Source organism: Saccopteryx leptura, chromosome X (genome assembly GCF_036850995.1).
Source record: "Saccopteryx leptura isolate mSacLep1 chromosome X, mSacLep1_pri_phased_curated, whole genome shotgun sequence".
Taxonomy (NCBI): Eukaryota; Metazoa; Chordata; class Mammalia; order Chiroptera; family Emballonuridae; genus Saccopteryx; species Saccopteryx leptura.
Genome location: NC_089516.1, coordinates 44,720,788 through 44,746,838, shown reverse-complemented (window position 1 = coordinate 44,746,838; position 26,051 = coordinate 44,720,788). Strand labels below are relative to the sequence as shown.

The 26,051-nt window shown below is 50.2% G+C and overlaps 2 protein-coding genes across 4 annotated transcripts in view; one reads left to right on the top strand and one right to left on the bottom strand.

Annotated features, from left to right (window-relative positions):
• Positions 1–675: 675 nt before the first annotated feature.
• On the top strand, positions 676–14,534 carry ARAF (A-Raf proto-oncogene, serine/threonine kinase). Of its 2 annotated transcripts, none has more exons than XM_066356915.1 (16): positions 676–784; positions 2,619–2,773; positions 2,926–3,029; positions 4,426–4,528; positions 4,619–4,773; positions 4,879–4,977; positions 7,314–7,455; positions 7,556–7,583; positions 7,660–7,805; positions 7,897–8,099; positions 11,392–11,568; positions 11,669–11,715; positions 12,195–12,313; positions 12,531–12,662; positions 13,633–13,767; positions 13,961–14,534. In XM_066356915.1, the coding sequence occupies exons 2-16, from the start codon at positions 2,678–2,680 to the stop codon at positions 14,093–14,095; spliced, it is 1,821 nt and encodes a 606-aa protein (XP_066213012.1). In that variant the 5' UTR covers positions 676–784; positions 2,619–2,677; the 3' UTR covers positions 14,096–14,534. The 2 variants fall into 2 exon arrangements, with proteins under 2 accessions (XP_066213012.1, XP_066213011.1); XM_066356914.1 differs by having other exon boundaries at positions 7,299–7,455.
• A 531-nt stretch (positions 14,535–15,065) lies between these two features.
• The window catches only part of SYN1 (synapsin I), a 55,774-nt gene continuing 44,788 nt past the window's right edge, over positions 15,066–26,051 (bottom strand). Inside the window, exons 6-13 of one of the 2 annotated variants that reach the window (XM_066356910.1) lie at positions 20,798–20,860; positions 19,999–20,141; positions 19,833–19,907; positions 19,637–19,739; positions 18,230–18,370; positions 17,827–17,914; positions 17,122–17,722; positions 15,066–15,631 (exon numbers count right to left, since the gene is read on the bottom strand). In XM_066356910.1, the coding sequence (XP_066213007.1) occupies positions 15,496–15,631; positions 17,122–17,722; positions 17,827–17,914; positions 18,230–18,370; positions 19,637–19,739; positions 19,833–19,907; positions 19,999–20,141; positions 20,798–20,860 (1,350 nt within the window). In that variant the 3' untranslated portion in view covers positions 15,066–15,495. The remainder of the gene's footprint in view (positions 15,632–17,121; positions 17,723–17,826; positions 17,915–18,229; positions 18,371–19,636; positions 19,740–19,832; positions 19,908–19,998; positions 20,142–20,797; positions 20,861–26,051) is intronic. The other variant, XM_066356911.1, reaches the window with a different exon arrangement.

The window sequence follows — 26,051 nt, the reverse complement described above, 5'->3', positions numbered from 1 at the left end:
TTTTTGTTTGTTGTTTTTTAAGGAAATGCTCTAAGAAAAGGGAGGATGGAAAGTCTTTTTCACTTTTGACACCAGGTTAAAGTTGTCTTAAAAAATTGTATTTACCCTTCAATTCCTCCACACATTTCCCTGCGCTTGTGCCCAATTCCATGTCCACACTTCCCTCGCCTCTTCACTTAGCCATCTATGACTAGACTTTCAAAATCTTTATCCTAACGGAAGCCTGTCAGAACAGCTGGCTGCCTCTCCTAAGGTCAGACCCCCAGCCTGGCCACACTAGAGAATGGCTCTTATCAAAGGCTATTACTCTCAGAATTGGAAACGTTTCAAAGATGGTAAAACTGAGACCCAGGAAAATCCCAAATGATTACTTAGGGCTCCGGGTCATTGGAGCAAAAAGGGCACTTAAGTATTCTCCACCCAGATTCAGGTACCCCTAAAGTCAGCCCCAAGTAATCGAAAAGTAGGTCTGCTTTATTCTGGCATAACACGATTACAGTTAGAGCCCATGACATGCAAATCTCCTCCTGAGTGCGCCTGCGCAAACCAGGACGTGCGAATTTGCCTCAGACCCTGACGTTTCAGGCAGCCCCTCCTAATCCGGAACATGATCCACATTCCGCTGGTCCTGCCTTGACAGGCATGACCTTAACCCAATAAGAATAGAGGGCTGAGTCCTGTGGTACCAATAGTGAAAGCCCAAGGGGCGGTGGAGGCGGACTTTATGAGGAAACAAGAAGACAGGCTCAAGATGGAGGCGGCGGCGGCCGTTGCAGCCTGACAGGTGAGGGCGGGCCTGGCTGGGTTAGGTTTCTGGAGCGGCCGCCGCGCTTGGTCCGGGAGCCGGGACCGAAAGCTTAACTACAGGTTGGGTGCGCCTGGGCCCCAGCGACCCCGCCCGGAACCGGAGGAGTGGTTTGACCCGGGGCGAGACCATCGTCGACAGCGGCGGGTAGTAGTGGCGGGTAGACAGGAACATGGGTGCAAGGCTTTGGGGGATGGTTTCGCCCGCCGCGTGTGGTATCACGCCTGCGCAGAGCCTGAATGCTCTCGGTCGGTGGGGCCCGGTCGAATGGTTCATAGGCTGTTGTGTGTTGTACCGGGATCCCCTCTAAACCTCCTTAAGGTATCTGATAAACCTTTCTTACCAACAACAAGAAGTGCGTGGAGACGGGGCTCACTACTCGCCTTTTTATTCTGGATCAGTAACTCAGTGTTTTGAGAATTCCCTCGTTACTCCTCTAGCTCTCCCTAACTTCCTTCCATTGCCACTAGATATATGTATGTTACCCCTTCGTTAATTGACGAATAATTTTGGAGCCTCCCTGCTTTACCTCCATTCATCTCACTTCAGTAATGCTTGGGATGCACTTTTCCACCTGAGAATGTCTGGTGACCGCCATTACCCACTCTTCTCCCTATTACAGTCTAGTGACCTTCGTTACATTTCCCTTCAACATAGTATCTGCTGAGCCTCTGAACTACCCATCACAGTTTGGTGACTCCCTAACAGTACTGTATGGCCAGGGGCCATCATCGTGGCCATTCACAAGCAGGTTCTCATTGAATTCGGCTGAGTCCGAGGATGGTGGGCCATTCTGTTTATTGGTGTCTCACCAAGACAGGCAAGCCACAAGAAAAACCAAGGGAAAAGCAGAAAACCTGCTGCTTTTCCCATGGAGGGCAAGGAATCAGGGAGGCCTCTGCAATGCTGATGGCAGGAACCCAGAGAGGGAGACGGAGAGGGGGAGGGAGAGAGAGAGAGAGAGAGAGAGCACGCCCCCGGTCTGCTTTATTTTATAGTGTAGAAAATTAAAGCCTTTAAGCCAATATAAGGAAGTCTCTGATACAAAGCCACTTATCTGAGGCATAAATGGGATTCCTCATAAGAGTGTGGGGAAAAGCTTAGTTTTGAGAATATCTTAGTATTAGAAGGGTTCGAAAGGCTTAGTCTTAAAGCCTTTCCTTGGGCTACAAGGACTTTGCCAGCTTACAGCCTGTCTCCCACACCCAATGCAAACTATAAGTGAGCAAACCTATATATCATATTTACAAACTTATTTGACCAACAAGTACCTGTGAGCCTACCATCATTTTTGTCCAGGGCTTAGGGATGCCCAGAGTGCCCTTAAGAAGTCTCTTGATGCAATTCCCATTTCCTCCAAACTAAGGGCAATATCTGATGATCTCCCATTTGTTCCCGTTCACTCTGTCCTTCACCCTGTCTGTGACTTCCTTCAGCGCCGTCTCTGGTAACCTTCCCTCTTCATTAAAAAGGCAGGACAGACCGTTCTTATCCCTTATGTACCTGGCACGCCCCAGTGCAGACTGCCCCATTAGCCCCCAGCAGAGACTTGTGGACTCCTGTGCCCTCCAGGATAGTGTGTGGGGTTTCTCATTGTGTTATCCCACCCCCACCAAGCCCCATGCAGAGATCTTGGCAGAGCTGAGCAGAGGAGGAACTGGATCTATTTCAAGGTTCCTTTACTTACTGCTGTGTGGAAATTAACGTACTGGGGGTGATGTGGAGCCTGGAGATTGAATTTTTTTTTTTGTCCCCTGCCACTGTGATTCCAGATGATCATTATTGGACTTAAAATTCCTCTTCTGTTTTCTAGGAACCCAATGGCAGCAGCCCAGCTCCACCTCAGCCCGTCTTGACAAAGTCCTAGGCCCCATGGAGCCGCCACGGGCCCCCCCTGCCAATGGGGCCGAGCCATCCCGGGCAGTGGGCACTGTCAAAGTGTACCTGCCCAACAAGCAACGCACAGTGGTGAGTCTGATAGCAAAGCTGGCAGGGGTGCAGATGGGCCCAGTTGTAAATCTTGGATCAGAAGGGTACCTAGGGCTGGGAGGAAGCTTTGCTGAGGGGTGGGAGACTTGGCCGGGTTCCCTGTTGAACTCTTAACCCCCACATCTGTACAGGTAACTGTCCGGGATGGCATGAGTGTCTATGACTCTCTCGACAAGGCTCTCAAGGTGCGGGGTCTCAATCAGGATTGCTGCGTGGTCTACCGGCTCATCAAAGGGTAAGCCTGGCACCTCCCTCACCCTCTGGGTTCCCAGTATGCTCTCCTCTCCTCGGAGTCATCTGACTTCTACTTCACTCCATTGTGGAGTCTCCATTAGTCTTAGTTCAGTGAATCCGTAAGTCCAACCAGCTTTTGTTTCGTTACTTCTTTAGTTCATTGGCCTGTAAGATCAGCAACACATTCTCTCCTTGGACCTCAAGTCTTCATCCCACTCAATCATTTTATTCATTTCTTTTTTTTAATTTTTTTTTCTTTTTGAGAGTAAATTTATGAAAACTGGGGACAGTGAAACAAGGAAGGGCTTAGGATAGAAGAAGCAACAGGATAGAGCCCAGGCAGGCTGCTTTGGCTCTGCAAAGTCAGAACAGGGGCCCTGGAGACAGGCTCAGGGGCTAGCTCGGGAAGAGCTGCCGCGGCCCACTGCTCCCCTGGCTGCAGGTCTGGCGGGGACCCTTAGAGTGTAGGACAGGGGGTCCCCAAACTTTTTACACAGGGGGCCAGTTCACTGTCCCTCAGACTGTTGGAGGGCCAGACTATAAAAAAAATATGAACAAATCCCTGTGCACATTGCACATATCTTATTTTAAAGTAAAAAAACAAAACAGGAACAAATACAATATTTAAAATAAAGAACGAGTAAATTTAAATCAACAAACTGACCAGTATTTCAATGGGAACTATGCTCCTCTCACTGACCACCAATGAAAGAGGTGCCCCTTCCAGAAGTGCGGTGGGGGCCGGATAAATGGCCTCAGGGGGCCGCATGCGGCCTGCGGGCTGTAGTTTGGGGACCCCTGGTGTAGGAGATACACACTGAGAGGGAAGAAGGTGTGGGCATGCTCCTGGGAGGGACAGCCCGCTATTTCATTCTTCAACTATTTCATCAATTTGTCAGCTCTCTCCTACCTCTGTTTTCCCATTCTTTGTCGGCTTGAGTTGGGCCTTGCTGACCTTCCATTTCTTCTTTTGTTCTGGCGTTCCTTAAGTTTTTGTTCAATTCATACATTGCTTTCTATTTGTTGTTTCAATGCCTCATCAGCCATTTTCTTCAGGGGCTTGCTTAGCACTTCTGAGATTTAGTTGTTTATTCACCATCTCATCTGTTCCTCGTCTTGCAGTTGAGAGCATGGACTCTTCACACTGTTCTGTCACACACACTCCCTTGTGGCCTTGGGCAAGTAAGTCACTTTATCCCCCTGAGCCTCAGCTTCCCCATCTGTAAAGTGGGGCAACAATAGTAACTAGTACCTAGGGTTAGGTTGCCATGATGAGAATGAAACATGCCAGATGACTCCATGGATGGCAGACTTGGAGGGACTTTCAGGGGTTCCCTGACTTCCCAGGGCCTCAGTCTGTCCACCCTCCCACTCAGTCCCTTCCATGCCTCCTGCAGGCGAAAGACAGTCACTGCCTGGGACACAGCCATTGCCCCCTTGGATGGCGAGGAGCTCATTGTGGAGGTCCTTGAAGATGTTCCACTGACCATGCACAATTTTGTGAGTACAGGGTAGATAGTGGGGGCAGGCCCTGCGTGTGGGGGGCAGGTCCTTAACCAGGCCGTAACCTTCCCTGCTTTGTGGTAGCAGGTACGTAAGACGTTCTTCAGCCTGGCGTTCTGTGACTTCTGCCTTAAGTTTCTGTTCCATGGCTTCCGCTGCCAAACCTGTGGCTACAAGTTCCACCAGCATTGTTCCTCTAAGGTCCCCACAGTCTGTGTTGACATGAATACCAACTGCCGACAGTGAGCCTGGCCTGGGGTGGGTGGGGGAATGGGGAGGACAGGTGCCCACCCACGAGACTCTTACAGACCGCTGACCCTTTTCCTCCTACCCTTAATGCCCTTAAGGTTCTACCACAGTATCCAGGATTTGTCCGGAGGCTCCAGACAGCACGAGGCTCCCTCAAACTTTCCTCTGAATGAGCCACTAACCCCTCAGGGTCCCAGGTAGGGATGCCTAAGTTGAACAGCTAATGTCTGGAGAAAAAGATTTGGAGACCCCTGTATACCGCAAACTTCTTTCCCCAAATACAAGCGAAAGTTTATTTAGAAAGTCACAGAGGTAGAAGGAGTGAGCCAGCTGGGCTGTGTGGGTTCAGGAAACAAGTTACAAAGGCAAAAGAAGAGCCCTCGCAGCTTAGCAGAGAGAGCAAAGCTATGTACCTTGAGGGAAGAAGAAGGAAAGCTGTGGGCATGCTCCAGAGGGAGGGAGGGCGAGAGCGAGTGAGCAAGAGTGCACAAGCTTCTGACCACAGCCGTTCTTCGTGTACTTGACAAACATTTGTGGAGCACCTGCAAGTGGGAGTAAGGGTGTGGAGCTGTGGGACCTTGAGCAAGTCACCTAATCTTTCTGTAAAGATTTTCTCATCTGTAAAGAGAGGATAATGATACCTTTTACCACATGGGGTTCTGTTGAGGATTAAATGAATTAAGACATATCCTGTGCTTAGAAAAATATCTGGTACAGAGTATAAGTTCTTATTAATTTTAAATATGTATGTGTGTATATATGTATACACATAAAAGCACCTAACTTCTCATTACTTTATTAATTCTTTCAATATAATCATGGTCAAGCCTTCCCATTTTGAAATACAAATTGTTTTATTATAAATTCCCTTCTATTTCTCCTTTATGTTAAGTATTATAATACTATAGTATTTCTATATTAAAATACATTATTGCCCTAATATATCAAAAGTTTCTAAAAGATGCATTTTATATGTCTATTATATATTTTGTAATGTCTATATTTACATGTATATGTTAATGTATCGTGTTAGATTTATAATGTTTTTATATGATATAGAACATCATATATTTTTTAATTGAATTTATTGGGAGTGATACTGGTTAACAAAATTATACAGGTTTCAGGTGCCCAATTCTACAACACATTTCTGGACACCATATTGTGTGCTCACCCCCCCAAATCAAGTCCTGCTCCGTCCCCATTTACCCCAGCGACACTCTCTTCCGCCTCCCTGTTCCCCCAGTCCCTGCAGTCACCACACTGTTGTCCGTGTCCATGAGTTCTTTTTTCTTTTTCATCCTTTTTTCTCATTCCTGCAAGTCCCCTCACCCAGTGCCTCTCCCCTACAGCTGTTAACCGGCTCTCTAGCTACAAGTCTGTCTCTATTAACATCATATATATATATATATATATATATATATATATATATATATGTATTATGTAATATATAAAATGATAAAGTTATGGCATTATGGGTTTTTTTGTTGTTGTATTTTTCTGAAGCTGGAAACGGGGAGAGACAGTCAGACAGACTCCCGCATGCACCCGACCGGGATCCACCCGGCACGCCCACCAGGGGTGATGCTCTGCCCCTCCGTGGCGTCGCTCTGCCGAGACCAGAGCCACTCTAGCGCCTGGGGCAGAGGCCAAGGAGCCATCCCCAGCGCCCGGGCCATCTCTGCTCCAATGGAGCCTTGGCTGCGGGAGGGGAAGAGAGAGACAGAGAGGAAGGGGGAGGGGTGGAGAAGCAAATGGGCACTTCTCCTATGTGCCCTGGCCGGGAATCGAACCCGGGTCCCCCGTATGCCAGGCCGACACTCTACCGCTGAGCCAACCGGCCAGGGCCCATTATGTTATTTTTAATTATTGGTGTATGTGGATAAATTCTGTATGAATTTTATTTTAGGATAGTGGAAGGGAACATTAAATATTTTTGTAGTATATATAACATGTAACATGGACATATAACATATATAACATTGTGATATGTATATTTTGAAGCATTACCATTTTAATATAGATCATATGTTATGTAACACATGATATATTTTAATAGTGCATATAGTTATAAAGTGTTGTATGTTACTTTTTCTCGCACTGTCTGTTTGGCTCACTGTTTCTCCTTAGGTCTTTTCTCAAATGTCACCTCCTTAGAGAAGCTCTTCCTGATGTCACTAGTGACACTTTCTGTTTCCAGATGCTTTATATTTTTCTTTATTGCACCTATCACCATCAGATAGATTAAGTATCCTTTGTTGTTTTTAATTTTCTCTCTCTACTGGAACATCATCCCCATGAGGGCAAAAACTTTCATTTGTTTTGCCCACAGTTTTATTTTCACCACCTAGTATGATGTCTGGCACATGGCAAGCACTCAATAAATGTTTCTTGAACAAATGAATAATAGTACTAATAGTGGATGTTTACTCAGTACGAGCTAAGCACAGGTTTTACGAAAGGGAGGGGGCAGGGGCAGCTTGCTGGGTCTCCCATTCATTCAACAGTTATTTCACAGCCTTTCCTCTGGCAGCTCCTGCACTCAGCATCGAGACCCTGAGCACTTCCCCTTTCCTGCCCCAGCCAACGCCCCCCTCCAGCGCATCCGGTCCACGTCTACCCCCAACGTCCACATGGTCAGCACCACAGCCCCCATGGACTCCAGCCTCATTCAGGTTGGTGTTGAGGAGGGAAGTCACGGGAGACCAGCAGGCAGAAGGGAGAACCATTCCTGTTGGCTTCCACGTCGTCTGACTCCTGTCCCTCTTCTTCCAGCTCACTGCCCAGAGTTTCAGCACTGATGGTGAGCCCCCACTGCCTGTGCCCCAAGCCCCCCTCCGCCTCACTTGCCTCCACTCACATCCTCTTCACGACCACAGCTGCTGGTAGTAGAGGTGGTGGTGATGGAGCCCCCCGGGGGAGCCCCAGCCTGGCCAGTGTGTCCTCGGGGAGGAAGTCCCCACATTCCAAGTCCCCTTCAGAACAGCGGGAGAGGAAGTCCTTGGCTGATGACAAGAAGAAAGTGGTAAGCTCCAGGGGAACCTGTGGGGGGCACCACAGGCTGAGTGATAAGGGATGTGGGCAGGCCCCTGAGATGCCACCCGTGTGGCCCACAGAAGAATCTGGGGTACCGGGACTCGGGCTATTACTGGGAGGTGCCACCCAGTGAGGTGCAGCTGCTGAAGAGGATCGGGACGGGCTCGTTTGGCACCGTGTTTCGCGGGCGGTGGCATGGCGATGTGGCTGTGAAGGTGCTCAAGGTGGCCCAACCCACAGCTGAGCAGGCCCAGGCCTTCAAGAACGAGATGCAGGTGCTCAGGTGAGATTGCACGTGTGTGTGGATGCCGGGAGAGGGCAGTGGGCCCGGCCTTGGTGCGTCCGGGGAAAGGCCGTGCTTGGGCGCTTCTGCGCATCACCTGTGGTCGTGTCATTAACAGCATAAATATTAAGTTGTATCAAGTGTCCCTTTCCCCTCTGGGAAACAGGTATGTTTAGAATACCTCTGATGACGTTATGGTTTGTGTTTGGGTTAATATTGACATTAATTAGTAGCTCTGGCTCCAAAATCTGGGTCTTGGTTGCCTGCTGTGAAATGGGTATGGCTGCGGGACACAGTTAACATCACTGAGTGCACTTTCATTAATAGCATAATGCTAGTTAGCTGCGTTGCCAGGAAGCTTGCATCTTCCCTTCTTCACTGCGTGACACTACTGTGTCATTAGAGTTACGTTTATTGTGTAGCATTCTTGTCACTAATTAATTTATAATAATGGCATTATTTTAAGAGCAGTACTGCAGTTGATTCTTGAACAACATGGTTCCACTTATATGTGGATGTATTTTAATAATACTGTAAATATTTTCTCTTTCTCAGATTTTCTTATAATGTTTTCTTTTGTCTAGCTTACTTTATTGTAAGAATATAGTATACAATACATATAACATACAGAATGTGGGGAGGTTTTTGTTTGTTTTTTATTCAGTGAGAGGAGGCATAGACAGACTCCTGCATGGGCCCCGACTAGGATCCACGCAGCAAGCCCGCTAGGGGATGATGCTCTGCCCATCTGGGGCGTTAGTCTGCTGCTCAGCTACCAAGTTCTTAGCGCCTGAGGCGAAGGCCATGGAGTCATCCTCCGCATCGGGGGCCAACTCACTCCAATTGAGCCATGGCTGCAGGAGGGAAACAGAGAGAGAAAGAGAGAGAAGAGGGAGAGGGTGGAGAAGAAGATGGGTGCTTCTGTTATGTGCCCTGACTGGGAATCAAACCCGGGACATCTTCACACGGGTCCAATGCTCTACCACAGAGCAAAGCAGCCATGGCCCATACAAAATGTGTTTTAATTTTTTCTTCTTTTTGACAGACAGAGAGAGAGTCAGAGAGAGGGACAGATAGGGACAGACAGACAGGAAGGGAGAGAGATGAGAAGCATCAAGTCTTCATTGTGGCACCTTAGTTGTTCAGTGATTGCTTTCTCATATGTGCCTTGACCAGGGGGGTACAGCAGAGCGAGTGACCCCTTGCTCAAGCCAGCGACCTTGGGCTTCAAGCTAGCGACCTCGCTTTCAAGCTGGTGAGCCTGTGCTCAAGCCAGCGACCTCAGAGTTTTTAACCTGGGTCCTCCGTGTCCCAGTCTGATGCTCTGTCCACTGCACCACCACCTGGCCAGGCTGAATTAAGTGTTGAAAGAGCTGAAAATTATATGTGGATTTTCAACTGTACCATGTGTTGCTCAAGGGTCAACTGTATTAACTGTAATCATAACCATAATTTAATTATTGTTTAATTTATGATTGTAGTTGTTCTACTTAACTTATCATTAACCCTATATTAATTCATTTGCGCTGAGAAACCCTGGTGTTCCCTTTCTGCCACACTAACTACCACCACTCCTAGGCCTACACATGGGCTTTCCTCTCTGACAGGTGGGCACAGTTATGTTACAAAGTTGATGTTATCATAACTTGTGCCGTTTTAATGTTTATCCTCATAATGGATGCCACAGTAAGAAAAATTGTTCTCAATGAGATAGCAGTGATTTGAGCATGCTCTTAATTTGCATTATATTAACATTTTAACCACAATATGACTGCTCTGAAGAATGCTTAGGTGCTGTGTTATCTGCTCCGACATGGCAGAATTGCAGAGCATCAGTGATGTTGCAGTTGACCCCTGAACAATGTAGAAGTAAGGGGTGGCAACCTCCCTGCGTGGTTGAAAATTCATGTATAACTTTTGGCTCTCCCAAAACTTAGTTGTTCCTCAATATCCATGGGGGATTGGTTCCAGGACCTCCCTGCAGATACCAAAATCTGCAGATGTTCAAGTCCCATATATTAAACAGCCTATCTCAGTGCATACAGTTGCACCCCTGAATCTGTGGGCTCCCAACCTCAGATTAAAAATGGTACAGTTATGCTTGACCAGGCAGTGGTGCAGTGGATAGAGCATTGGACTGGGACATGGAAGACCCAGGTTCGAGACCCTGAGGTTGCCAGCTTGAGCACAAGCTCATCTGGTTTGGATAAGGCTCACCAGCTTGAGCCCAAGGTCACTGGCTCGAGCAAGGTGTTACTTAGTCTGCCGTAGCACCCACAGTCAAGGTGAATATGAGAAATCAATCAATGAACAACTAAGGAACTGCAACGAAGAATTGATGCTTCTCGTCTCTCTCTGTTCCTGTCTGTCCCTCTCTCTGACTCTGTCTCTCCCACAAGAAAAAAAAAAAAGATAGTTACTTATTGAAAAAAATTCCATGTGTAAGTGGATCTGTGCAGTTCAAACCCATGTAGTTCAAGGGTCAACTGTGTTTACATTTGTGTTCCCATAACTGAAGTCAGTACTTCTATAAGGAATGAAGGTTTTTGTCTAAGTTAGGGCTGATCTGGTCCTCAGTGACAGGGTTGCCGTGAGGTAGAGCCAGGTACCCAGGAGCACTAACAGGGCTTGCTTGTGTTCAGTGCTGTTTACGTGCCTGATGGGTTATTTACTTCCTCTTCCCAACATCACCAAGGTAGCTAATGTACTTTTCACGCTTGAGGGAAATGAGACGCAGGCTAGGTGTCCTCCTGAGGTTGCAGAGTGAGCACCTGGGGAAGCGTGGATTGGAACCGAAGATCTAACTTGAGTCAAGCCCCAAGTTCTTTACCTCTAAGCCTCCTGTGGAAACAATATAATCACACCACTGATATTTTCTACCTGCCATTTATCAATATTATGCTGATACAGTGTAATATTGATAAATTGGCATTCCATTTTCTCATCTCTAAAATGATCACAGGTTCAGGTAATGGTCAGAGTTAGAGGTATGGCAGGTGCTGGTGTTTAAGACACTACTGGGTGGTAGAGGGGTGGGGGTGGTAATCCACCCCTCTTGTTTTTGTTGGAAAACTGGGATGAAGAAAATCAGAGCATAAGCCCCAGCTCCGAATCAGCCCAGCAAAGATATCTCACACATTCATTGAATCTGGCTATAGTCTGGCCCTGAGCTTCCCGAAAGGTAGGGTGGGAATGATGACAGGAGGCGACAGTGAACAGCACCATTCCTGATGCTCAGAAAGTGAATGACATTTTTCCCTCCCTGCCCTAATACCTCCCTCCCTGCCTGCAGGAAGACACGCCACGTCAACATCTTGCTGTTCATGGGCTTCATGACCCGGCCAGGGTTCGCCATCATCACACAGTGGTGCGAGGGCTCCAGCCTCTATCACCACCTACATGTGGCCGACACACGCTTCGACATGGTCCAGCTTATTGACGTGGCCCGGCAGACTGCCCAGGGCATGGAGTGAGCCTCCTGGCCTGGGGACTAGGAAGGGGGTTGGGGGATCTGCGGGAGGGAGATGAGGTAGCCCCAGCCAATTTGCCACGTGCTTCCACTCCCACAGCTACCTCCATGCCAAGAACATCATCCACCGGGATCTCAAGTCTAACAGTATCTACCTGTCCCTGTCTAAGGGCTGTGGTGGGAAGAGGATTTAGAGGGATGTCTCTTGGGGGTGTTTCTAGGGATGAATAGGGGGCATGTGTCACATGGCCGTTGCCAGGTGGCAGAGCTGTGGCTGGTGAGGAACCTTGAATGGGGTCTCTTGGTTAGGAATCAGAGTTACAGTTTGTTCAGGTGTTCTTGGGGACTCTGGTCAGAGTCTAAGGTGTGGCAGTTGTGGCAGGTATTACAGAGTATGGGTACCCTTAGAGGGGCTTCCTGGTCAGCAGTCACAAGGGGCCCAAGTGTAGGGGGCATTAATTGGAACTCCCCACCCAAGTCAAGGCTGTGGTGGGGTTTTGTGACATTGGAGGACTACTGGGTAGGGTTAGAGGCATGGCTGATGTGGAGGTGTTAATGACAGCCTCCCAGTCAGGGTGAGAGGCGTGCCTATTGGGAGTCCTTGTAGTGGCCCTTGACCCCCGTGGACATCTTCCTACATGAGGGGCTCACAGTGAAGATCGGTGACTTCGGCCTGGCCACAGTGAAGACGCGGTGGAGTGGGGCTCAGCCCTTGGAGCAGCCCTCAGGCTCTGTGCTGTGGATGGTGAGTTGGGCCGGACTAGGCCAGGGTCTGGACCAGGGGCAAATAGGGACATGGGCAGCAGGGCTGGGACATGGGGTGCCTGTTCGTCTAGACTTCTCATGTTTCACCCTGTGTGGGTGGCTCTGAGTTGTACCCAGTGTGGCTAGTGGTATCTGGGACTGTGGGCCAGCCATTTGCTGACCTCCACGGTTCCCCTGCCTGGTCTGGCCTATCGAAGGCGGCTGAAGTGATCCGTATGCAGGACCCGAATCCCTACAGCTTCCAGTCAGATGTCTATGCCTATGGCGTCGTGCTCTACGAGCTCATGACTGGCTCCTTGCCTTATAGTCACATTGGCAGCCGTGACCAGGTGAGAGCCATGCCTTATCTGCAGTCTCCCAAGCTAAGGGGTCCCTCATCCTGTAAACCCCAGATCTTCTCTTTTGCACAGTTCAGGAATGCCACACTTCCTCCAGAAAACCCACGTTTTCTGGGCTTAGAACTCCCAGAATCCTCTTGGTCTCCTATACCCAGAATCCCCTTCTTCTCCCTCAGCCACAATCCTCTTGAATCCTCAAAGTTCAGAATCTCCTGGATCCCCTATGCCCACAATCCCACCCCCTGAGGTCCCCAAATACCCAGAAGCCCTCTGGACCCTTCAACAACTGCCAGTCCTCTGACCTGGGAACTCAAAATCCTGCAAGTCCCCAAAGCCCAGAATCTAATTTCTTCAGAAATAGAATCCCTTTGTGCTTCTGGAATACTCACAGATACGATATTCAGGCCTTGGGTGTTTGGCAGGCTTCGGCCCCCTGGCACCCACAATACTCTAGGCCTTAGACTCCCACAGTCCTCTAGGTTCAAGGCCTGGAATCTCCCAGGCCCTCAGAAACTGATAATCCTAGACTCCATATACCAGTAGTCGTACAGGCCACGTGAACTCAGCCCTCAGGCCCCAGACCCCCACAACAATAAAAGCTCCTGAAGGCTAGAACCCTTTAGCTCCCTCGCTCCACAGAAGTTCGAGTTTCCCCCAGACTCTATTTTCCAGACCCCTACGCCCCCTAGAAACCTATGGACTTATAATCCTCTGGGCCCCAGATACCTACAATCCTTGATTTCCTCAAGCTTAAATCCCTGTGCTCTGCAAGCAGAGAATCCTTCTAAGACCTCAGAGACCCAGAATCCTTGGATTCACAAGATAGCACAATCCCCAGAGCCCCAATACCCAGAATACCCCAGTTCCTCAAAAGGAACCTCCCAAGTTCTTTGAGACCAAAATTCCCTGGGCTCCCGGCCTAGGTCCCCAGATAAGCCATTCCCGTCTTCCCCACCCCCAGATTATCTTTATGGTGGGCCGTGGCTATCTGTCCCCGGACCTCAGCAAAATCTCCAGCAACTGTCCGAAGGCCATGCGGCGCCTGCTGTCCGACTGCCTCAAGTTCCAACGGGAGGAGCGGCCCCTCTTCCCCCAGGTGGGCCGGGTCGGAGGGCTGGGTGTCCTGGGGAAGGGACTCTGAGGAGGAGGAAGACTCCAAGGTGGGAATGTGAACCCTGCGTGTTCAAGGCTCACACTGTGTGTGTGTGTGCTTCCCTGTAAGGCTGGGGTTTGGTGGTGGTGGGGTGCCCATGTGGCTCTGGACACTCCTCATGTGACCCTGCCACCAGATTCTGGCCACGATTGAGCTGCTGCAGCGGTCACTCCCCAAGATTGAGCGGAGTGCCTCCGAACCCTCCTTGCACCGCACCCAGGCTGATGAGTTGCCCGCCTGCCTCCTCAGCGCAGCCCGCCTTGTGCCTTAGGCCCTGTCCCCAGCCACCAGGGAACCAGTCTCAGCTTTCTACACCAAGGAGCCCTGCCTACCAGCCAGTTGATGTTCCATCTCTGCCCTGATACTGCCTCAGGATACCCCATTCCTGCCCTGGGAGATGAGGGGTCCTCATGTGCTTCCCAGTCTCTTGAATTGGGGGACCCTTAAGACTGAGACCACCGCCTCCTCGGTAGTTTGATTTCCTCTTGCCTTTGGGGATACTTCTAAATTTGGGAGCTCCTATATCTCCAATGGCTGGGATTTATAGCACAGATTCCACTCAGAACCTCTCTGGAATTTGTGCCTGATGTGCCTTCCACTGGATTCCGGGGTCCCCAGCACCCCGTATGGATTTGGGGGTCCCTTCTTGTCTCTCCCACCATTCAAAGACTCCCCTCTTTCTTCATCAAGAAGCACAGAATTCTGCTGGGCCTCTGCTTGTTTATTTTGCTTCCCGACTCTTGTGGGATTCAGAGCCTCTGAGGGGTAGGGGTGAGTCCAGGCAAGGAGTGGAGGTTGGGGGGAGGTGCGGACCACACAAACAGCGCCACTGCACGCATCACCACAGGCGGCACGATGAACGAGGACCACATATGCCAAGCACCGCACGAGAGGAGGCCACGTCAGTCACAGACACAGACATCAGGGCAAAGGTGGGGAAGTGGGGGACCACTGGCCTCCCATGTGCAAAGGATTCTGGGAGGGTAGGTGGAGTTTGCATATTTAAAGACAGCTGTCAGAGGCAGGAAAGTGGGGCAGGGCTCCCTGGGAACTGAGGGGTCTAGCAGTGGGAGGAGCTCCCAGTGTGTTGAATGGAGTTGTGGGGGCAGGTGGAGGGAAATCCTGTGGGGGCAGGTAGGTGGTGGCATTTCAAGAGGTGGGTCTCCAGAAACGGGAGATCCATGAAAAGGGGCCCAAAGGTAGGGGTTTCTTAAGGGTTTGGAAAATTTTGATGGAGAGCAGTGTGCTTGAGAGATCTGGGACCAGGAGTAGGGTTTTCCAGGAATTTCAGGGCTCCAGGAGGGGTCTCTGGTGTTAGGGCCAGAATGCCAGAATGGGTTGCCTGGTGTTTGGGAGCTTCTGGGAAAGAAAACGCACTCTGAGGACCCGGAATGGAGGTCTTCAGGAGTTGGCAGGTTCTAAAACTGATAAGTAGGTCTTGAGGTGACCAGAAGTGTCCTTCCGGGAGGACTTGGGAACTCCAAACATGAGAAATAGGTTTCGGACCAGGCGTGAGGGTTCCCTAGGGATTTGGGCATTCTGAGTGAGAAGAGGGCTCTTGTTGGACCAGGAAAGGGCTTCTCAAGGGAGTTGGAGATTCCAAAATGAGAAATGGATCCAGGGCCCAGAGAGGGGTTGCCCAGGAATTTTAGGGGTTCTCAGGGTAGGGTGTCAGTCAGAGAAGAGGCTGGCGAAAGACTTCCTCAGGCTGCGGATGGTCTCAGCTTTCACCTCGTCCTGGCTAAGGCTGGGCCTGGGCGGGGCTGGCTCTGGAAGGTTGAAGGCATTGGTCAGAGACTGGGATTTGCTAGAGAGAGACAAGGTGGAGGTGTGGGAGGAAGGGGGGAAGAGGAAGGGAGGAGGGGGAGAGAAACACAATGTTACCCCAGGCCCGGCCCCAGCCCTGCCCCCCTGGTCCTGGGGCGGTGCCTGTGACCCTCCCACCCATCAGCATGGGCCTGGACCCTGATGGGTGCTCAGGCAGGAGTCAGGGAGCCCTGGTCCAGGCTGGGAGCACTTGAATCCAAGGTGAAGAAGTCTGGGATTAATGGGAACAGTCCTGGGCTGAATCTTCAAATCTGGGCTAGACCGGGAGGAGTTTGATAGAAAGGTGAAGATGGGCAGGGAGGTTTCCAGTCTAACGGTAAGGAGTCCAGGAAGAATGTGTGTGCTGCGGGGAGGGGGGGGGGTACTTAGACCAAGGACAGGCTGGGAGGGACAAATCTAAGAGGGAGCAGTTGCATGTGACAGCAAGGACTCGTGAGCGAAGGTGAGGGCAGATCTGGAATGGGCCAGAACAGGCAGAGAGAATGGTGTGATGATTTGGGAGGGAGACGGACCAGAAGGACTTGGGGATAGACCAGAAAGGAGCCTAGATCAGTGATTTTCAACTGGAGTGCCACCAGAATTTTTAAAACATGCAGTACTGCCCTGGCTGGCTAGCTTAGTTGGTCAGAGCATTGTCCCAGTAACCCCAGGTTATGGGTTCGATCTTTGGTCGGGCACATACAAGATTCAACTAATGTATGCTTAAGTAAGTGGAACAACAGATCAGTGTTTCTCCCTTTCTGAAATCAAATAATTTTTTTGTAAGAAATGCAGTTCCTGAATTTAGTCAGGGACACTGACTTCTTTTCCCTTAGATTGTCAAATAAAGCAATCACAGCAGCCAACATTAGCCATCCAGTGTGAATGAATCAAAATTACTCCTACTTTTTTTGTTAGATCAGCAAAAAATATATTTTTTGGTATGCCACAAAAGTTTAGCAACTAGGTTTCTGTGTGCCATGAGCTGAAAAAGGTCGAAAATCGCTGGGCTAGACTGTAGGAAAAGTAGGAGGATGACTAGAAAGAGTGTGAGGTGATACAGGACTGAATTGGGTAGTGGGTAGTTTGGGACATTGGCCCGGAGGAGTCCCGAGGATGCGTTTGGCAGCAGAGATGGTCGGTGGGTGGGTTGGTCGGGAGGAGGACTTGGTGGGCGGAGAGTTACTAAAGGAGGGTCAGCCAGGTATCTGGGCTGGAGGAGGGGACTTTCCCAGAGACTGCTGGGAAGACTGAACTAAAAGTGGAGTTTCTCTGGGATTCTAGCACTGAATCTCTGGGATGGAGGGCAAGAACCTCTGTGGACTGAGAGGGGTGACAGTTTGGGGGAGAGGTCTGGCCCAGACTGGAGAGAGCTCTCAGGACCCCTGGCTAGCATCTGGGTCCAAGGAGCTTGGGAGCTGGGGCTGCCTTCCTGGTGTAGGAACATGTTCTGTGAGCAGCAAGGCTTGGGCTGCTGTGGAGTCCCCTTACTTGAGCTGGGGGTGCGGAGGTCCCCCGGCATTGGCGGTGGCAGGTGACGGCACATCCTGGCTAGGTTTCTGGGCCAGCTGTGGCTTGGCGGGCCGTCCAGCGGGGCCTGGGCCGCTGGGGCCGCTGGGCCGTGGTTGCTGCGTGGTGGGTGGCCCAGTGCGGGGCATGGGACCCGCCTGGCTGGCCTGGCGGGTGGGGCCAGCAGGGCCAGGTGGTTTCTGGGGTGGGCCTTGGCGCTGCTGACCACCCGGTGGAGCCCCTGAGGCCTTTGGTGGAGCCTGACCAGAGACCGATGTCTGACGGGTAGCCTGTGGGGGGCCCGACTGGCGCTGGGGAGATGGGGAGGCAGGTGGGCGGGCTGCTGGAGGTGCCCCGGGCCCTCCTGCCACTGGCCGGGATTGGCGGCCTTGACCCTGGGTCAGCTGTGGGGCCTGGGACACAGGCTGCTGTGACACTGACGTGGGACTTGGTAGGCGCTGGGGCAGGGGGCTTCCAGCTGGGGGTCCAAGGCCTGAAAGGTGCTGCTGGCCCTGTGGGGGTGGGCGCTGCTGCAATGGGGGTCCCTGGCGTTGGGGGCCTGGGCCCGGCTGCGGAGGGCCACCTGAGGGACAGAGAAAGAGTTCACATGTGAGAGCTGGCAAGTGAGGGGTAGGGGGTCGGGGGCTGCAGGACGGTAGGCACCCAGGAGACTGGCTCCTCACTTACCCTGTGGTGGGGGTCGTTGTTGAGCCGGGGGCCCGGAGGGCTGCTGGGAGATCTGGCGGCCCAAGGGCAGGGCGCCTGGGGACGGAGTCTGCGGTAGAGGAGTGGAGCAGAAGTTAAAAATAGCTACCGGTCAGTGGAGCATCAGCCAATCAGAATAACATGGGTTCCCTGTGTGCTGGGTGTTGCCATGTTTGTGGCTAAGCTGAGGAGATGTCAGGTTGTTGGGTGGGGACCCCCAGAGGAGGTGTTGGGAGGCACTCAGGGAATTCAGGGTAGCAGCTATTTATTAATTTTTTTAAAACAATGGGAAATCGCCACCACATGCGTAATTGTGATGCCCCAGCTGATGATTAACTCGGTGACACACCAGGACCAAGGGCTGGCCTGACCACCACTAGCTGACCTGGCTGTGGGGGCCCCTGCCAGGGGACACGTCCCGCTGCTGGGGTAGGGCCTGAGCCATCTTGTTAACCACGAGTTCTACGATGAGCTGTTTGTCTTCATCCTGGTGGTCACCAATGAGCGGCATGGAGGAGCCCACCACCTAGAATGGAGACCCAGTGAGGAGAGAGGCAGGAAGTGCATGTGAGGGTGACAGTGACAAAGTGCTTTTAAGTTGGCAGAAGGCATGGTGGTTGCCAAGGAAATGAGCTTCAGTTTGTTAGTCACTGGTGTGCAGTGTGAACAAAGCTTGTCTACTCCACGGTACTAAACAGCTCATGAGGTGCTAGCAAATTAGGCACCATGGGCCACATCCAGCCCAGCACCTGTTTTTCTACGGTCTACGAACTAAAGGTGGGTTTTACATTTTTTTAATGGTTGGAAAAAATCAAAAGATTTCATAGCATGTGAAAATTATGTCAACAAACAAAGTTTTATTGGAACCCAGCCACACATTTAAACATGTTGTTTATGGCTGCTTTTACAGAGATGAGTAGCTTCAAGGATACTCTGGCCCACAAAGCCTAAAGTGTGCACTGTCTGGCCCTTGACAGAATACTGGAGGATCCTGGCTTTCTGGTTTGCCGGTGCTCTGTCCTTTACAAAGAACTTTGTGGTTGACATGGTACTTCATGTTTACAAAGCTCCTTGCCCTTCACAAAGGACTATGGCATATACAGTGTGTTTAGACTTTAGACAGTGCTTTGCAAATGGCACCAGTCTTTTTAGAAAATGCTTTATCGTGTACGAAGTGCTATTGTTTACCAAACACTCCAAATTTTCAAGGCGGATTTTACCATTTACAAATTGGTTTACTATTTACCAGAGGCACCACTGTTTACCAAGAGCTTTAGAATTTTGAAAGTGTTTTGTTTCAATAACAAGGACTTCCAGTTTACAGAGCTCTTCCTTTATAGTTTTATAAAGCACTTTGCTGTTCACCAAGCACATCCTAATTTGTAAGGTAGTTTACAGAATGCTTTAGTATCAACAAGTACTCTTTACAAAGGTCTTTAGAGTCTACAAAGTACTTGTTTGTTTGCCAAGGGCCTGTCAGTTTACAAAACATTTTCAAGGTTATTAAGTGCTTTGCCATTCACCAAGAGGTCTCGGTTCACAGAGCACTTTATAGTTTAACAAGTGTTTTTGCTATTTACTGAGGAAGGATGATCAAGTTCACAAAGCAGTTGAGAGTTTACTAAGTATTTGGCATTTGCCAGCGTGTCCCAGTCCAAGGCACTTTACAGTATACTAAACATTTTGCCATTTGCCGAGGACTTTCTGGGCCATGGTGTGCGTCCCAGTGTACAGTGTGGCTGCCGTGCGCCGCCCTCGGTTCCCCCCGTCAATCCCCGGGTGCTGCTCCCACCTCAATGATGTGATCCCTTCCGTCCTTGCCATGCAGTGCTTCCACTGCACAGATGTCCAGTCCCCCAAAAATCTCTGAGCATGTATCCACCCACAGCTTGTACCTGGCAACGTGGGGAAAGAAAGCCTGTCAGTGCTGCCTGAGCAGCCACACTCCCACCCTCCCTCCCCCTCCCCCCGGAGTTCAGGCCACCCACCTGTCAGACATAGCAATCTGCTCTAGCATTGCAGAACCAGTGTTGGTCTTCCAGTTTCCTGATACTGATGTCCTCCTGGGAGAGAGAGAGAAGAGAGGCTCGGGGGGCCCGGACTGCACAAGGCAGAGCTGGGGACCCCTACCCAGGCCTCATTTTAGCCACTCACATGTAGGCCTTGTAGTTCTGCCCGATCTTCTGGACGCGCACGTCGTACTTGGCGTCAATGAAGGGCTCGGCAGTGGCATATGTCTTGGTCAGTGCCACGACACTTGCGATGTCCTGGAAGTCATGCTGGTTGTCCACCTTGACCTGTGGGGGGGGGTGGGGGTCAGGGCCTTGGCAGGAAGGGGCAGCAGTGGCGGTGCCTCAGGGTGGAGGTGTGCACACAAATGACACAGGTGAGCTAAGTACACAGAAATTCAGCAGACATACCAAGGTACTCATGCATGCATGGTAAGTGGTATGGTAAGTGAACTATATCTCAATAAGCTGTGGGAAAATTGTGTGTATATACAGTATATGCATACAGTAATAAAATTAGTTGTAGACAATATACAACAGAAGCATGGATACACAACAACATACAAATTGCAAGTCTGCTTTCTACATACACAGACAAAATCAGATGTTGGAAAAGCATACAGGACCCCAAGACCCTTGAATATAAAGTATTATGTAGTGTGTGTTCAACACAGAGGCATGCATCTACACAGATACAATGCTGTATACGCTAACAAAATAACAGGACACATAAAGCTAGCCAAGTGCATGATAGAAAATTAGGCCAACAAAATCTAAGAATGTGAGGGAAAAGATAGAAACAGATAAAAACACCCCAGGACACACAATCGTACAGAATTACTGGTGTGCATTGAATACAAAATATACATTTACATACATATGCACAATGCCAGGAGCGTGCACCATTTACAAACACAGGGACACACCCCAACCCAGGGACTCACCTTGCCCATCCCAGAGTGCGCATGCCCCATCTTCACAACCACAGGGTACGTTGTGCTGCTGAGCTGGTAGGTGGAAAGGCAGAGCATGGTCAGGGCAGGAGGGCTGATTGCCAGGGGTGGGGGTGGTGTTGAGGGGAGCCTATCCACTAGGAGCCACATTAGAAGCCATTTCCCAGAAGAGGCAAGTCAGAGACAGGCAGACAGCAGCTGGGAGTCACACAGCACCTCTGATCTCAAGATCAAACCCAGAGCCCTGTCTGCCTGTCCCTCCCTCCACCACCCCCAGACTTCCCGCCTCTGCTTTCCCAGGCAGAGGCATGGGATCAGGGTGGGGGCCTTTTCCGGAAAAGGGAAAGTTTGTTTATACAGTGACTGAATGATAGAGAAGTGAGTGTGTGCATGTGTGTGCATGGGGGTGTGGTGGTGAGCATGTAACAACTGGACCCCTCAGCCAGGCCTTGTATGTAAGCCTTGTCCACACACATACACAACCTAGAGACGCACACACAAACCCTCAAAACTCAGATCTACACAACCCAACCCACAGATGCCCATGCACGTTGAGACCCATGAGACGGAGAGACCTGCAACCAGCACAACCTCTGGAGCACACCTCACTCTCCAACTGTGGAGATGCCCACAGTCATTCAACCTGCCCAGTGCTCACTGCGTGGGGCGGGGGCCAGGGCTTCCGGCTAGCCTCCTGGCCCAGCAGCACACAACACTTTTGGGCGCGTAGACGCACACAACCCTCTCCCATCACCCAAATCTATACAATATGAAAGATTACCCATGTAATACAAAGACAGCCCTCAGGGCACAACCATGAAATGCAGAGGCATACACAACTCTAAGAGGCACACACAACAGAACGGGGCACGTAGTCAACACTCACACACACTCAACACTCCTAGCCACACACAACAAACAGAAGGACCCACAGTACATACCAAGAAAGGTAGACACACTTGTAGGTATTAATAGAACCACTGAGACCTATAACACAGAAACCCACACTACACTCCCAGGCACACAAACGTCTATCTAGGGACACAACATGTCTTGCCACATACACAGAGAGGCATACACACAACCGGAGACCCCGCAACCCTCCTAAGCATACAGATGACACTCCTGGGTGTGTGCATGCACACACATGCTCACATGCTCACACATGCAGGTGCAGGGATATGTCAAGTCTCCTGGATCCTGGGCAGGATCGAGGGAACTGGACCGGGCAACCCCAGCCCCACCATAGTACAGATGCACACAGGGCCATGCTCTCTGTCTGCTGTGCAGACAGCTGCCCCACAGGGTAGAGAAATGCCATTCCCGGAGGGGTGGCTGGGGGTGGCAGTGGTTCCCAGTTCCCGACAGGCACAGGAAGCCCGCAGGCTCAGAGTGACCCATTGACCGTCAGGCGTCACCCTCCCTCTGCACTCCCACCTTCCTCATTTCCCAAAAGATTGGCGTCATTATGGGGCCCTGAGAGGCACTGAGTTGGGATGGGTTTATGGGGATCATCTAGGTAGCATTGCAGGGAAGCACCCAGAGGCAGCGGATGATGATGTAACACTCAGACACACAACTCACAGAGGGGAGGAACATCCACAATTACACGTGCAACCTAGACCTGCTTTACAGAGGCAGACATGCAACTCCCAGAAGCAACACAAAACACACAGGGCTACAGTAAACACTCAGCTGCACACATACCACTTAAAGGCATACAGGCAACTCTCAAGGGCAGAGACACAGCAGAGAGCTGTACACAGCACACCCCCTGTCCTCATTTTCTAGGCTCCTCTTTTTATAATTAATTTTTTTTTGTGTGTGTGACAGAGACAGAGAGGGACAGATAGAGGCAGACAGGCAGGAAGGGAGAGAGATGAGAAGCATCAATTCTTCGTTGCAGCACCTTAGTTGTTCATTGATTGCTTTCTCATACGTGCCTTGGAGGGGGGGGCTACAGCAGACAGAGTGACCCCTTGCTCAAGCCAGCGACCGTGGGCGCAAGTTGGTGAGCCTTGCTCAAACCAGATGAACCCATGCTCAAGCTGGCGACCTCGAGGTTTCAAACCTGGGTCCTCCATGTCCCAGCCCAGCACTCTATCCACTGCACCACTGCCTGGTCAGACTAGGCTCCTCTTTTTATAAACCCTCCTTATTTCCTCTGGACCTCGGCCTGAACACAACGCTGTGGACCTGTGTGTGTGCCCACACGTGTGCATGAGTGGAGCGCTACATTCTTGGATCATCTGGAGAGCCCTAGCTTTGAATCTTGGCCTCTCCTCTTGCTAAAACCATGTGGGTCCCCAGGCGGGTCACTTAACCCTCTATGGGCTTCAGTTTCCTAATCTGTACAAAGGGCACAATCAGGCCCAAGCACTTGGTGTGCTGTGGAGATTGCCAAGTGTCCCTTCTGCACACCCAGTTGGGCCCCATGGCCCTCCACACACACCCAGCCCCATAGATGGTCACATACCGGGACACCCCTCCATGAAATCCTACCAGTTTAAAAACCGGCACATTGGCCTGACCTGTGGTGGCACAGTGGATAAAGCGTCGACCTGGAAATGCTGAGGTCGCCGGTTCGAAACCCTGGGCTTGTCTGGTCAAGGCACATATGGGAGTTGATGCTTCCAGCTCCTCCCCCCTTCTCTCTCTCTGTCTCTCCTCTCTCTCTATCTGTCTCTGTCTCTCTCATCTCTAAAAAATGAATAAAAAAACCCCTGCACATTAACCTGGATGGACACAACCCCTCACATGTAGACAGTTGGCAAAACTCTGCGCTGACTCAGGTTTCAGAGTCAGAGAGCTGGCGTCAGAACCAGGGTCAGTGAGGGGCTGCAGCACGACTTTCCCTTTCATCACTTCTCCCTTTGGCCCCGCTGCTGACTTACTCAACCCCCTGTCTCATTCACTCTCACTCCCTCACTTGCACAATCAGCTTCTTCAGATTCCTGGTTTATGTCTTTCCCCTTTTCTCCCCAACAGTCATTTCTTCACTGCCATTCCTGGGCACGTCACTCGATTCTTAGTGTGTCTCAGTTTCCTCATCTGCATAATGAGAATATGAACAGTCTCTAACTCACAGGGATATTTTGAGGAACAGATTCATTGTCGGGAAAAATGCTTAGCACAATATCTGGTACACAGGAAGTCTGCATTCTTCAGGAGTGCTTGGTTGCTATTACTACGATTGGTTTAACGCCCCCCTTGGTTAGCCAACATTAGCAAGAAGTAATCTGGATTGACTGAAAGTGCTTACAAAGATTTCAGAACAGTGCTTGATACCCAGTAAGCACTCCATAAGTGTTGGTGGTAGTTTGTTTTTTTTTATGTTGTTGTTTTTTTGTTTTTTGTTTTTTTTTTTTGTGCTGATGGTGCTGTTGATTGGGCTAACCTCCCTGAGTTAATCCAGCTTAATTAGCAAAAGGGTAATGAAGATTGAATAAAAGAATTTACACAAAGACTTCAGGGCACGGTACTCAGTAAGTGCTCAATAAGTGACCGCTGTCATCAATACCGTTACTATTATTGGTCTGAACTCCCTGAACAACAAAAGGTGTTAATCAGCCCTCAGAGCCCTTTCCCAGGATCCTAGGGAAGATGCTGGTAGCATCTGGAAGCTGGCAGGCAGGGATTGCTTAACACCCCCACACACAGGAGCATGGTGGGGAGGAGTTGGTGGGGAAGGGGTAGGGCAGGATGGGAAGGTATCAGCTTTCTTCTGACTCACTGGCCTCTTTCACCACTATTCAACTCCCCTCACCCCAGTACTCAGTAATTCACCAGCACCTTCCTCACTTGCTAAGCCTGGGTTAGATCCTGGGGCCACTTGGCTTAAGTTCAAATCCTAGCCATGCCCTGTGATCCTGGGAAAGTTCTTCAATTCCTCTATGCCTCATATTTCATCATCTGTAAAATGGGAATAATACGGGTACCCATCTCAGAACCTTATTATGAGGTTTTAAAAAAGACCTGAATTATAGTTAACATAGAACATTATGTTAGTTTCAGTGGTTTGTACGACTCAGTGGTTTAATATTTTCATACGCTATGAAATGATCACCATGATAATTCTAGTTAGCATCTGCCACTATATCAAGTTATTACAATATTATTTTCTATATTTTCTGTGCTATTCATTGCATCCCCATGGCTTATTTGTTTTATAACTGGAAGTCTGTACTTCTTAATCCCCTTCAGCTATTTCACCCACCCCATCCTCCCTTCTGGCAACCACCAGTTTGTTCTCTGTGTCTATATGCTTGTTCTACTTCGGTTGGTGTTTTAGATTCCACATATAAGTGAAATCATTTGGTATTTCTCTTTCCCTAGCTTATTTCATTTAGCATAATACCCTCTATATCCACCCATGTTGCGAAAATTGTGAGCTTTGAGATAAATTATGCTGAGTGCCTGCTACACAGTTGATGTTATATAAATGTTATTTGCCTGTTTTTTGTGCAGGGTTAAGACCCAGGCTCTGGATCCAGGTCCCCTGAGTTCAAATCCTAGTTCTACCACTTATTGTGATCTTGAATAAGTCACTTAATCTCTCCATGCCTCAGTTACCCCCCATTGTATTCGTCCTCCATTCACCTACCTTATCTCCCTCCACTACTTCTACTTGGTCTCCTCTCTGCCTCCCCCACTCTTCACTAGAATGTCGGATCTACCAGAGAGGAGTTTTTTTTTCCCGAAGTTGGAAACGGGGAGGCAGTGAGACAGACTCCCGCATGCGCCCAACCCGGATCCACCCAGTATGCCCACCAGGGGGCGATGCTCTGCCCATCTGGGGCGTCGCTCTGCTGCAACCAGAGCCATTCTAGCGCCTGAGGCAGAGGCCACAGAGCCATCCTCAGCGCCTGGGCAAACTTTGCTCCAATGGAGCCTTGGCTGCGGGAGGGGAAAAGAGAGATAGAGAGGAAGGAGAGAGGGAGGGGTGGAGAAGCAGATGGGCGCCTCTCCTGTGTGCCCTGGCGGGGAATCGAACCCGGGACTCCTGCACGCCAGGCTGACGCTCTACCACTGAGCCAACCAGCCAGGGCCGAGAGGAATTTTTGTGTATGATTGATAATACATACAGTAGGTGCACAAGAAATGCCCAGGCTGGATAGCTCTGTTGGTGAGAGCATCGTCCGGAAGAGCAGAGGATCCCAGATCAAGGCACATACAAGAACAAATTGATGTTTCTGTCTCTCTGCCCCCCTTCCTCTCTCCCTAAAATCAATAAAATAAACATTAA